The 13045-nt window shown below is 38.3% G+C and overlaps 1 protein-coding gene across 3 annotated transcripts in view; it reads left to right on the top strand.

Annotated features, from left to right (window-relative positions):
• WWP1 (WW domain containing E3 ubiquitin protein ligase 1) overlaps positions 1 to 13045 on the top strand; it is a 55523-nt gene that overhangs the window by 21259 nt on the left and 21219 nt on the right. Inside the window, exons 3-7 of one of the 3 annotated variants that reach the window (XM_077351981.1) lie at positions 2937 to 3078; positions 4877 to 5001; positions 7828 to 7962; positions 8064 to 8127; positions 12072 to 12235. In XM_077351981.1, the coding sequence (XP_077208096.1) occupies positions 2937 to 3078; positions 4877 to 5001; positions 7828 to 7962; positions 8064 to 8127; positions 12072 to 12235 (630 nt within the window). Of the gene's footprint in view, positions 1 to 2936; positions 3079 to 4876; positions 5002 to 7827; positions 7963 to 8060; positions 8128 to 12071; positions 12236 to 13045 lie in introns of those variants that run through there. The other 2 variants (XM_077351980.1, XM_077351982.1) reach the window with 2 other exon arrangements.

The raw sequence follows: 13045 nt of genomic DNA, 5'->3' as shown, positions 1-13045 counted from the left end.
GGTCCTCTTCAAAAAGTGCCAGGAGTGTGGTGCAAAGATGCCACATCCCAGCTTGGTGCAGTTTCTACTGCTTTCAATGTGGTCTTTCTTAGGCCTGCCTCATTGGAGGCTACTGCTGGCAGTGTCCCTCTAGCCACCACTGCTCTGAAAAAGCCACCACTTGCTTGGTGTCATCCTTGGACAATTATATTTCATGCCGTGATTCTAGGACTATATATTCATGAGACAGGCTTTATTGTGTATTTCTGACACTTCATTGTGTATTTCTGTTCCATTTTTATTATTTTATTGGATTTAGCCACTGCCACTCCCAAAGCCAGTCCTGCTCGTGTTGGTTTACAATTAAAGAATAAAACTCCATATCATGGCTTTATATGCACTGCAGAATTCATATACTGAATGCCAAATAACTGATGGTTTCCTACCAAAAGATCTTTTTTACAGGCTGTTAAAAAAGCAGACATCTTGCAAATCTGTTTTCTTTGGGGGGAAGAGATTCTTGAAATAATATCAGAACTCTCCTTCCACTTCAAGTTTAAGTTTCTTAACTTGATGATAAAATTTTGGTATACTAAAAATATATTCAATTCACCTTTAGTAATCCTGAGGTCTGACATGGGAAAATGGTCTTACTTTGTGGATTTATTTTATTACTATAGTGGGGCCATCTTGAAAATTAGACATATGATTAAAACAATTAATTGTATCTAAAATAATGTAAATAATCATTTGAATAACCATCTCTCACAGTATTTAATAGTTTATCATTATTGGAATAAACCCAGGAAATCTTCCTGTTTGCATGCTCCTTCAACCCTTTCTCTCCTTGCTAAAAATTAAAGGGTTCTACAGAAAACCACTGTAGAGCCTCTTGTGGCGCAGAGTGGTAAGGCAGCAGTCATGCAGTCTGAAAACTCTGCCCATGAGGCTGAGAGTTCAATCCCAGCAGCCGGCTCAGGGATGACTCAGCCGTCCATCCTTCCGAGGTTGGTAAAATGAGTACCCAGCTTGCTGGGGGGTAAATGGTAATGACTGGGGAAGGCATTGGCAAACCACTCCGTATTGAGTCGGCCATGAAAATGCTAGAGGGCATCACCCCAAGGGTCAGACATGACTCGGTGCTTGCACAGGGGATACCTTTACCTTTACCTTTACAGAAAACCACAAATTCGTTGTTTGCTCAGAATAACAAATTTTGGTTTTGTTTCTGAAATCAGGGTTCATCTTTGGTTTGGACTCCTGGTTTTGAAGGCAGATGCCAAAATATAGTTTGAGATTTAGAGGAAAAGTGGAACTATGCAAACTAAGGGATGCTAAATTCTAAATATGTTGCTGCAGTGCTGTTTTCCTTGGGGCTTTGATTTTCAGCAACGTCCTTTTCAATTGATATTTGGTTAATATTTCAGTTACTAAAGAGATACTTATATTTATAGTCTTCTGTGTCTAGAAAAGTGAAATGTAAATGTTTGCACTAATGGGATAAGCCAGTTTATGAAAGTACCTCAGCAGTTAACTAGAGCAGTAATTATGCATAATCTTTGAGAGTTTTTTCAGCTTCTTTCTTCAGCAGAAGTTACATTTAACAAAGTGAGGCTGCTACTCCCCCATCCTGCTTTGGATCTAAAATGAAGAAATCTAAATACAGGTCCCACAGCTTGCCTGTGTTGCAGTTCTTGAATGAGAATGAAGATACAAGTCCTAAGAACTAAACCGAAGATATAGTCCAGAATTGTCAGATATCAGAACCACTCCTCTGGTTTAACACTTTTGTTACATTAATCATTAGATGCATTTTGTTTTTGTCCAGTGTAAGAGATGATTGTATGCTCCTCAGTTGGGATAAGTGAAGCCTCGTATGTTCGTAAGGAAGGAAAGTGTATGGGAATTTTGGGGAAAGTAATTTGCTGCCTAAATAAACTACTGTTTTGGTCTTGTAAAGGCATTCTGGTCACATTTCTAGTTTTCTAGTGGTTTCTTTGTTGGAATTACTGTAAACATTTGAAGCTATGTTGCTATAGCAACATTTTTATGAAACATTCCATGCCAGATAGCTGCTGAAGGGGGGAGGACCACCTTTGGTGAGAGGAGAACATAGCCAGTAAACTGCAGGTGAAAATTATATGCTGTTGACATTGCTACTAAAGGTGAGGGAGATGGTTTCTGTTCACTTAGTCAGTACTCATTCTCTTCCAGCTTCTTAAAGTGGTTCATTCTGACCCATATGAAGAGCAAGTATAAAGTGTGTGGTTGGCTTCCACATCCAGAAATATAGCAGTTCAGGCATTTACTAGATGTTAGTGTTGGACTGACCTGCAATGTTTTGTTACTTCAGGTGTAAATTAGTCATATATTAATGTTCTGGATAAAACCAACAAAAGCAAAAAAAATTGTCTTTGCTGTTTACTCTATGAACTTACTCTGTCTGTAGAAAAAAAACAACAAAATTGCTGGACTTGCAGTGCTGTGACATTTCACTGTAGGAGGCATGTCTGATGCATCTGGAAAACTAAATGATAAACTGAAAATTATAAAAAAGAAAGCAGTAAGGGTGAAAGATAATGATTTTTTTCCTTGATGCACATCAGATATTTTCATTGCCCAGTTACATTTCTGATTATGTCAGATTTCCTTAAAAAAGTATTACTTATATTTTTTTAAAGAGACAGATGACTTTCATAGTCACATGGGAATACATATCACAAAATACTAAGTGCTACTTTCCCACAAATGTGATGCAGTATCCTTTTGACCTCCTCATTTATACATACTTGTGGCTCTCTTTGAGTTGAATTGAGAAGCTAGATTTTTTCCAGCGCAGACTGAAAAAGTAAGCCTTGTTCTCGTTCTATTCATTATTGTCAAATGTCTTGGTTACTGACTTTGTTGCTTTCCAGTATAACCTGTTTCCCAGTAGTTATGAGAAACTTTTTTGTTAGTTTCTAGTGCCAAACTAAAAAGAAAAAAGAACTGGTTTGGTGGAACTGCCATCTATACAGAACTAGTAGCAGATAGTGAAGTTAAGAAAACATCTAAATCTAATAGTTCGTCAAATCCAAAATGGGATGAACAGTTGACTGTGTAAGTAATTTTTTAAAATTTAAGTTCTTCCTTTTTTCATTAAGAATTTGCAATGGAATAATTGTCCAGTGAAACCCATTATGCCTCTATCCCTCGCTCCCTCACCCCACAGACAACATCAGGTGGTTCACAGTAGTTGCAATGATTTGCGAGTAAACATTAAGTACATTATGAAATGTGGGGCAGGGGAATATTCTGGAATCCCCTATTGATATAAGCAAACTCAGGATGAGGTAGTTGATTTCAGGTCCCGTTTCCGGTTCCTAATGTTTTTTAACTAAAAAGGCCATCCTCTGACTTTGGCAGCACGTATCCTGAAATTGGAACAATGCAAAGATTAGCATGGCTGCTGTGCAAGAATGACATGCAAGTTGATTCAGGATTGTAACCACCAAATGGCAATCTCTGATTTCTTTTTGCATGAGCAGAAAAACAAACACAAATAGATAATCTGCATCATTTATGCATGGTTGTCATTTTCTGTAAGAATTCTTGGATCATATATTCATTTATGTATTTGTTTTAATTTAAATTTTAGATTATTCTCTGGCTCTATGACTCCATCCCTGATGCATGGCTCTCGCTGCTGTTGCTAGGGAAGCAGTACAAAAAACCTCTTCCTCTTCCAGTCTCCCTGATGAAACTGCCCTTCTTAGTCTTTATAATGTAACATAGTAACTGCAGAACAGGAAGGGCTTGGCAACTAAAAAGTAGTATTATGGTAGAACTCTACCCATTTTCTTTATAACAAATAACATTGCTTCCAGCATAAAAAACATGGATGACTGACAGTTAAATTTGTTTTAATAATTATTAGAAGTAGGCATAGGTAAGGAGTGAGCCGTTTAACTTCTCAAGGGTAGTGTGCCTGAAAAAGGGATTCAGAAGAAAATCCTAATTCCAGAGCAGGATCATAAAGCTGAATGAGATCCTTCAGATGTCCTGGTCGTAGACTGTTTCAGGCTTTTTGGGTCAAACTGGCTTTAAATAATGATTTTCAAGGATTCTGTTGTCTTTGGTGGTGTCATCGGTAGTGTTACAGCAGCACCCCTTTAAAAAAAGCTTTAAAATATTGATATCTCAATGGAGTATAGTAACAATAGGCTCAGCAGATTCTCTGATTTCCTAGCTTTCATTTAAAAAAATTAAGTGAAGTATGGCTCCATTCCTTTCCCTTGTGGAGAAATAAAACTAATGATGGGTTAGCTTTTCTACTGGTTGGGAAGAAAGGAGAGGGTCTTAGTTGACCACTGTAAAGGCTATGCTGAATATCATGGGACCTGCAAGGACCAAAGGCTTATTTGATGGGGACAGGGATAAGAAAGGGAGCTAGGTCATTTGAGTGGCCAAACCTAACCCATTTAAATAGATGATTAAAGGAGAGCAATTACTTAAACCTATTAACAACTTATACATATGATTATCCTTTAGCCCCCAGCCAATACATTAAATCTTTGAACTATATATTTGCTTCGACTTTTTTGCCATTCTTAGATGTTTCTCTCACTGGACTCCAATACATATTTATTTCTAGCTACATCTATGATAAGTTACACACACTCACTGATATGCAAATATTCTGTGTTTGCTCCATCCTGTTGAAAGAAGTGCTGGATAATGGTGCATGGTTGGTATTGTCTGGTACAGTTTATTGAGATCCCAGTGTTTTCTTGCTAGTTTAAAGACACATAGGCCTAGTTACTTTATTTTGCATATTAAGTCTGATAAAAAGATGAACTACAGTGTGCCTCATATTTCTAATTCTGAAACGTGAACTAAACTTATTTGCTGTCTACAGGAACGTAACTCCACAAACCACTTTGGAATTTAGAGTGTGGAGCCATCATACTTTAAAAGCTGATGCTTTATTAGGAAAAGCCACTGTAGATCTTAAACAAGCTTTGGAAATACACAATAGAAGATGTAAGTTACACATTTGCTTGGATTTTGTTAGTTATGCAATATTTTTATAAGGAATTTTATCTTAATATGTCTTCTGATTATGTGTTTAATTTGCCCCAGTTCTAATTTTCTCATTCCCTATAACGTAGTTTTCCTCTTTGTACTAGCACAGTATCTGAAAGTTACCTTATTCTGGTGACATTGTGCTCTTTTCATGTTGAAAATGCTACAATGGATACACAATTCTGGAAGTATTTTGATTTCATCATAAAATGTTAAGTCTTTCAGAATGTGTTAGAGACTGTTTGCTACATGTTCCTCTTAGATATTTTTATTTTTGGTTTTAGCTGGGGATGTTTGAACCACAAAGTATAAAAGTATTAAGAGCATGGGAGCAAGCAATATCAGTTCCTCCCATTGGTCCATTCCCAAATGAGCAGAGACACTAACAAATAATTTTTCACTCTCCTTCCACACATAAATAACAGCAGGGGTTTTGCAGATATTCTGTATAAAGCACCTCAGCCATTCGTATCAGGTGACTTCATCTTGAGCATTTTCGCATGCCATAAATGTAGCTTAATGCTTACCTAATGATGCTGTATACCAGCTCCTCCACTTGACATTGCCCACATCCCATGTCTGAGCAGCAAACTGCTCGCTATATCCGCCATTTTAAGGTCCTTCTCTGGGAATCCCAGAAAGGCCCCCCCCCCCCAAAAAAAAGTGCTAGCTACTAGAGAGCAACCAGCGGGCAATTAGCAGAAGGAAGGTATGGAGGCTCAAACATGCTAAAGTCGTCTGCAGCGTCCCACCCTCGCACCCACCTCCCTCTCCATTGTTCCCGGGAAGGAGAATAACTTTTTAAAAAATGGAGAATGTTTTGGAGCAACGAATAGGCGTACACACATGTAGGCAATGCTAGAAATAAAATGCTAGAAATAAAAGAATATTTCATTCAACAAAGCATGTCTCTTGAAAGTCTTCCCCCATCAGGAATGATATTAATTTACTCATTTATTGAAGGACTCAGCCGCCTCGGCTTCAGCGCCCATGAAAGTCAATGGTGCTATAGACTATAATGAGAATTTTGGTGTTCCCATCTTTCCTGGGACTTTGGGGGGGGGGTGAGGGTTTGAGGTACAGCCTCCAAACTTTCAGGGTAGCTCCAGGAAGCTCTTCCCTGACTCCCCTTCAAATTTCAAAATGGTTGGTCCAAGGCAGGGGTAGTCAAACTGCGGCCCTCCAGATGTCCATGGACCACAATTCCCATGAGCCCTTGTTAGTGTTCGCTGGCAGGGGCTCATGGGAATTGTAGTCCATGAACATCTGGAGGGCCGCAGTTTGACTACCCCTGGTCCAAGGGGTCCATGTCTTGGGAGTCTCAAAGAGGGTGCCCCCAACTATGTCATTATATCCTCTGGGGACAGACTCTCCTTTGGATATAATAGAGGGATGGGGGCACCCTCTTCGGGTGCCTAGAAATGGACCCCTTGGACCAATCATTTTGAAATTTGGCGGGGAGTCAGGGAAGAGGCTCCCATAGCTAGCCCGAAAGTTTGTAGGCTGTACCTCAAATACCCTGCCCCCAGGCTCCGGGAAAGGTGGGAACACCAAAATTCCCATTATTTTCTATGGCACCATTGACTTTGGAGCAGAGGAGAGGACACGCAGTAATGGGTTTAAACTTCAAGTACAACGATACAGGCTAGATATCAGGAAAAATTTTTTCACAGTCAGAGTAGTTCAGCAGTGGAATAGGCTGCCTAAGGAGGTGGTGAGCTCCCCCTCACTGGCAGTCTTCAAGCAAAGGTTGGATACACACTTTTCTTGGATGCTTTAGGATGCTTAGGGCTGATCCTGCGTTGAGCAGGGGGTTGGACTAGATGGCCTGTATGGCCCCTTCCAACTCTATGATTCTATGATTCTATTATTCTATGACTTTCATGTGTGCAGCGAAATCATGCCTTTGTGCACAAGCCTACTCGTGATCCCATAAGAGGTGGCGTCCAAAAGCACTATGCATCTATCATCATATGTATAGGTATCGCAACGGAGAAGTATGATTTAAAAAAAAAATAGTGGGCATTGCGGGTCCTTTAAATTGCTCAGAATATGGAGGAAGGTGAGACAGCAAAAAGGTGAGGAGGGCCGTGTGTGTGTGCGATATAATGTCACACTTTGCCCTTTGCCCTGGCTGTTGAATATTTTTGTGTGCGAGGCAAGATATAGCCAAGTGGGTGTTTGATATACATAATGGGAAAGCCCTATCAGAATTTTCTGATTCTCTGGATAGCGTAAGCTTGTTGGGGTTGCTAAAGAGTCTTTTGCAGTATCTTGGATGAACTGCTGAGATATATTATCTGCAGAAAATTCTGCCCAAATCTTAGATGTTCACAGTGGGGAAGAGTTTATTATCTTTGTCCCTGTTTATGTGACAGAATGGATGAGGGCCAAAATGGAAGGAGTAGTGATGGGCTATGCTGGGGACCAGATCAGAATTTCCAGTGGGCTGGAATTCGTTTTAGGATCCTTATCTCTTATATCTGATGCTTGCATGAAATCTTTTCTACTGCTATTGTATAGGTTCAGTGATCTTTGTATACAAATATGAAGATGTAGGATACTTCAATTAAACTTACATAGCTAGGATCTGTAACTGAGTAGGTATAGAAGGATGAGAGTGTATTAACAATAGTTAAAATTGCTTGTGTGGAATCATACTTAGATCCACTGGTTACAGTGTTGAATGTTAAAACCACTAAAACACATTTAAAAATATTAGCATAGATCTGTTTTAAAACTACTTCATCCAGTGGCTGATTTTTAAAATGTCTTTTTCTTTAGTAGAAAGTGTCAAAGAACAACTGAAACTCTCATTGGAAAACAAGAGTGGCTTGGTACAAACAGGAGAACTGATAATTGTGCTTGATGGTTTGGTGCTTGACTCAGAATCACTTACAAACTGTAGTTCACTAACCAGTAAGTTAAAGTGGGGAAAATACATGTGGGGAAAATACTCTATTATTATTCCTTGGCATATGAAGAAGAAGAAAATCTAATTTTGTCTTACTGTTTAGTAGAAGTCCAGCAAAATGGTGATGCTTTACATGAAAACAGAGAAACATCTGCAAGAATCACGTCCAGGTCAGATTTTCTTTTATATAAAACAATAGTAGTAACCATGTGATTTGCCCTTTAAAGTGTTACAATGAATTGGTATCGCAGAATATAAGTTTGTGTGTTTCAGTGCTAAACTGAGAAATTTTACCTGCTTGTATTCAGTTAAGGGTTTTGTTAGAATAAGCATTACAGGAATTGTGTTGAATTCAAAATTATATCGACATAGGAACTTGAAAAAACTATTTTTCATCTTCTTCCTCCTCTCCCAGCGGCCTCCTGTGTTCCCTAAAATGCCACTGCTGTGATTCTGGAGGGAATTTCTTGAGCACGATGCCATGCAGACTTGCTGGGAATTGCCTTCCCTTTCTATGAATGTAACGTGTTTGCACAGTAGATTCCATTTGTGGAAGAGAATGGTGAGACAATTCCTTCTGTGTTCCCTTATCATTACAGCCCCCTATGCTGCATGGTGCCCTGCTCTGGATGACCCTCCTTGAGATATAAAATTTCTGGAAAGTTTAAAGCCATGGAGAAAAATGTTTTTTCCTCATTTTTTTCCCAAGCAAAAAAGGAGATTTTGGGGAAAGTTGAAATATATGTAGTACTTAATTTCCTATCAAACCGAAACTACTTTTAGAGATTTAGCAGCTTAAAATATGTCATTTATAACATCATTAGCATATAAAGTTGTATATTTAAATTTATGGAATTTATAAATATAAATTCAGTTTCTGCAAGAAAAATCACAATTATACCTGGTACTTGAGAAAGAGTTGCAGACTGCTGCAGCCTTGCACACATATCTTCATTTTTGAAATCAGATAGGTAGAAAACTTAGAAGCTGAAGGTAGCCAATAAATTATGTAGTAAACAGAAGAGTGTATTATTTGGACAGAAACTCTCTCAGAGTCATCGTAACATTGAAAATAGAACCGAGTTTGAGTCCAGTGGCACCTTTAAGATGAACAGAATTTTATTCAAGGTATAAGCTTTCATGTGCAAGCACGCTATGCTTGTACACAAAAGCTTATTCCTTGAATAAAATTCTTCCACTGTTTCAAACTATGTTCTGATGCTTCACACCAACACGGCTACCCACCTGAATCTATCAGCACTGAAAACTGAACTACTGAATAATGTATGACCATAAAATATAGATGGTCAAAATTATTTACATTTAAACAAACAGAATTCTTGAAAATGCTGTGTATACAGTATAATATCCATAGGAACATGTCTAATTGTTTAATTGCCATTATCTAAAATTGTCTTAAATTTAAAAAAAAATCATGCATTGAGGTTTGAGTGAAACCTGGGCTGCTCCCACACTACATTATTTTTATGTGTTGGTCCGGTTATTATCACAGTGGTGTGTGAAATCAGCCTTGCAACAGAGATTCTAGACAGTAGAAGGTAACCCATTCTCTCTCTATTGTTAGCTGTGGTTATCCTTTTACTCCTGATATGCATTGAAGCCCTTCCCTCCACGTTTTTGTTCTCACATACCCCCCAGAATTCTCTGCCTACCCTGTAATAAAAAAATAGAATGGATCTCTTTTCTTGTCTGAAAGGCAGTCTAAGATTTTTTATCTCTCCTTTAAACTTCAAAATAGAGCCTGATGCTACACAGAAATAATGTAGTACCTTTAAAATTTTAAAAACAGACGCATACCTCCATGTGTTTATAGAGGCACCATCAGACATCTCCTGTTTAAAAGGTAGACAGTTCCCTTCCCTTACACCAGTTGATGCAAGGAACTAGTTCAAAAATGAAAAGAGTAGTTGATGAGTAACTAACTGGCTCTTTAAGTCCTGCAATTACGCTGTTTCCCTTCAGACTCAGGAAACTGCTTTGCTGATAGTGTCCTGCCCAGGAAACACTGGGTTTTTTTTTTACAGGTTTTAAACAAGGCAGATTTGTGTGCATGTGGAAGGAACTAGCTGTTAGTGTTCTATGAAAAGTAGAAGTCTACGTCATGTGAAAACATTAATCCAGGTGGCTGAAATGTGGAAAATCCTTAGTGTGAAAGCAGCCCTTGCCTTTCATTTCACTTATTCTAAAAGGGGGAAAAGTCCCATGCCCCCCAGAATTCTCCAAGTTTTCCTGTTTTTCTATTGGAAAAATTGAAAAACATCAGCTGTTGTGCTTTACATTTTCTTTATAAAACCTCTGCCTTTAGAATGCAGTTTGCTCATTCTAAAAGAGGAAGTTTTTCATTGAAAGCTTTCTTGTTCACCAGATAAACTGAATCATAAAGTTCTCAAAAATAAAAAGTCCCCCCCTCCCCCGAATATTTCTGTGTTTTTCCTGTTCCAGACATCCAATCACATCTCTAGATCTCTTTCCTGCGCTGGCCCTCAGCTATGGTATTATGGGCGATGCAGTGTGCTGGTGAGGAAAGCCACTGAAAAATCACTTTTACCAAGTTGCTGTGTTATGTTGATGCAACTTTGAATTACTTTCTTAGCATTTGTTTTACTGAAAAATAATCTTCCATCAAATGTGTATTTTCCCCACAGTAAATTTGACTATATTTATGTTTTTGGTAGAGAATTCTTCATAGTGTTTTAAAACACTATAACAAATAGGGTATATAGGATTACATGTGCTAATTTATTGAGGAAGAAAGTTGAAAAAATTATCCATTTCCCCAGCTAACACTTTTTGTCCTTGGTCTAGAATACTGTTTTTATCTGTTTAGGGTTTGTTCTGGGAAATTAGTGTTGTAATTGTAAAGAATTCTCTTGTGCTGTGGGTTGCTGGTGTTGAAGGATCATGCCCCTCTTGAGTGCTTTTTCATTCTCAGAGGGAAATGAACCTCTGTACTTCATGTCAGATAACTGCAGTCTGTTACTAGCATCTGGGTATAGGTTTTATTTACCAATCAAGCACAGCGTTGAGGGGAGGAAGTAAGGAATCTTCCCTCTTGTAATGCTGTTGAGCGGAAGAGGCTTACTTCTTACATATGAAATGTAAGATGACAGAGATAGACATGTGCAAAAAAAAAAATCCCCTCCTCCCCAGTTCATGTAAATTTGGCCTGAAAAGATTCAGTATATCCTGGTATACCTGAGTACCAGTATTCGGATTTTGCAAAATTCAGGATTCTGGAATATATTTAGTTGTATAATGACACAATTATCTAACTATATGTTGTACTGTGTTATGCAATTTATGTTTTCTATAAACTGCCCTGAGCTGCAAGGGAGGACGGTATGTAAATCTATCTAAATAAATAAAATTGTACCCTATAGAGCCATTAAAGTTAATGGAAAATCTAGGATATGTGGTCTGGGGGAGGAAGTGTTTGGGGTAAAGGCACCAAATTTGTAGTGCAACAGCTGGAGCCTCTCCTCAAAAGAACCCCTAAGTTTCAAAAAGATTGGACCATTTCTATGGGCACCCGAAGAAGGTACCCTCATCCTCCATTGTTTCCAGTGGGGGGGAAATAGCTGGGCAATAGAAGCCCAGCAGAATGAAGGGGGGCATTTTTGGAAGGCCAGCCCAGCAGCAGAACTCAGAACCAACCTGGTGGTGCCCAGCAGCAGAACACAGTGCCCCATTGTGTGAAATGCTAGCTCAGCAGGGTTGGAGCACAAAATCACAGTCCTGGGCATTGTTGCCCGCTGCTGGGCTCTAGTACATTGCACTGGTTTTTCTTTTCTTGCTAATGGAAACTAATATGGATCAGTAAGTGAAAAATTAATTAAATTCATTGTAATTGACTTGTGGGAAGATCAAGTGATGATATCCATTATATGATCCTCAAATGTAATTTTTAGCAAATTACTTCACTTGTAGTGTATGTGCTATTGTCAAGATTTATTAAGCGGAGAACTGTTGCGGTTCAGATTTATCATTAAAGTTCATATGAAAGTGATGGTCATTATGTAAGTGTTATGTGGTGGTTCTAATCTGAAAATATATTTATTTTGACAAGAATTCTGCCTTGTGATGTCTCTAATAGAGCAGACAATCAACCATCAAGTTCTGTAGTACAAAACCCATACCCTATACATGCGGTTAATGGAGACAGTGGAGACAGCACACCATCTCCTTCTCATATTGCAGCCAGACCCAAAAATACATCATCACCAAAACCAATTACAACCCAGCCTGGCAACAACACTGGTAAGAGAAAAGAACATTTGGAAAATGTAGTCCAGTATAATATTTTTATTACTTTGATTTTTACAGCTAAGCCAAATTAATTTCAGGTACCGGTTATAGATTTTTTTGTAGGTTGGATCTTAAAGGCCCTAGAAATGAGTGTACTCAGTGTGGAGGTTACTTTTTTCTGGCTTCGTCTCCTGCTTGTAAACTACCCCCTGACTTTGAGCATGCAAAAAAGGCCGCAGTGGGAGCAGTAAATGCGTTTGCATGATTCTTTGATATCTGCCTGTATATATAGTTATGTAGTGAAGTTTGAAGTATTTCTTTATTCTGGGTAGCAATCTGCTAAGGGAGAATTGATCTATGCAAGTGTGCACTTTTAGCTCTTTTGCGATTAAAACAAGTTAATACACAACAGTATCTATATGCTGTTCAGGAATAAAGTACCGCAACACAATTTCAATATACAATATATATTTTATAATTTATTATTAGATCATTCTCTACTTTACTCACCATCATGGCTACCATCCTTTTGTCTTTAGATACCACCCCTAGAACAAATTTTAATAGGTTTCAAATGGTGAATACTTTATATTCAGTATTTTAATTATATTATAGACCAGGTACTCGCAAGTTGATCATCATTAGCTGAGTTTCCCTATCATGTAATTGATATAGATTGTATATAACTGAGATTTTTGTATTGCAAAAGGCAGTCATGCATTGTTGATGAAGAACTGAGCTGCTTTGAGGGAAATGAAAAGCTGCTTGGGAGAATTTCACAAAACCAGTGACCTCAGTTATTTTTCCATACCTGACCTCCAA

The sequence above is a fragment of the Paroedura picta genome, chromosome 9 (assembly GCF_049243985.1).
Source record: "Paroedura picta isolate Pp20150507F chromosome 9, Ppicta_v3.0, whole genome shotgun sequence".
Classification (NCBI taxonomy): Eukaryota; Metazoa; Chordata; class Lepidosauria; order Squamata; family Gekkonidae; genus Paroedura; species Paroedura picta.
Note: the sequence above shows the minus strand (reverse complement) of the source record. Positions and strands in the feature narration are given on the sequence as shown.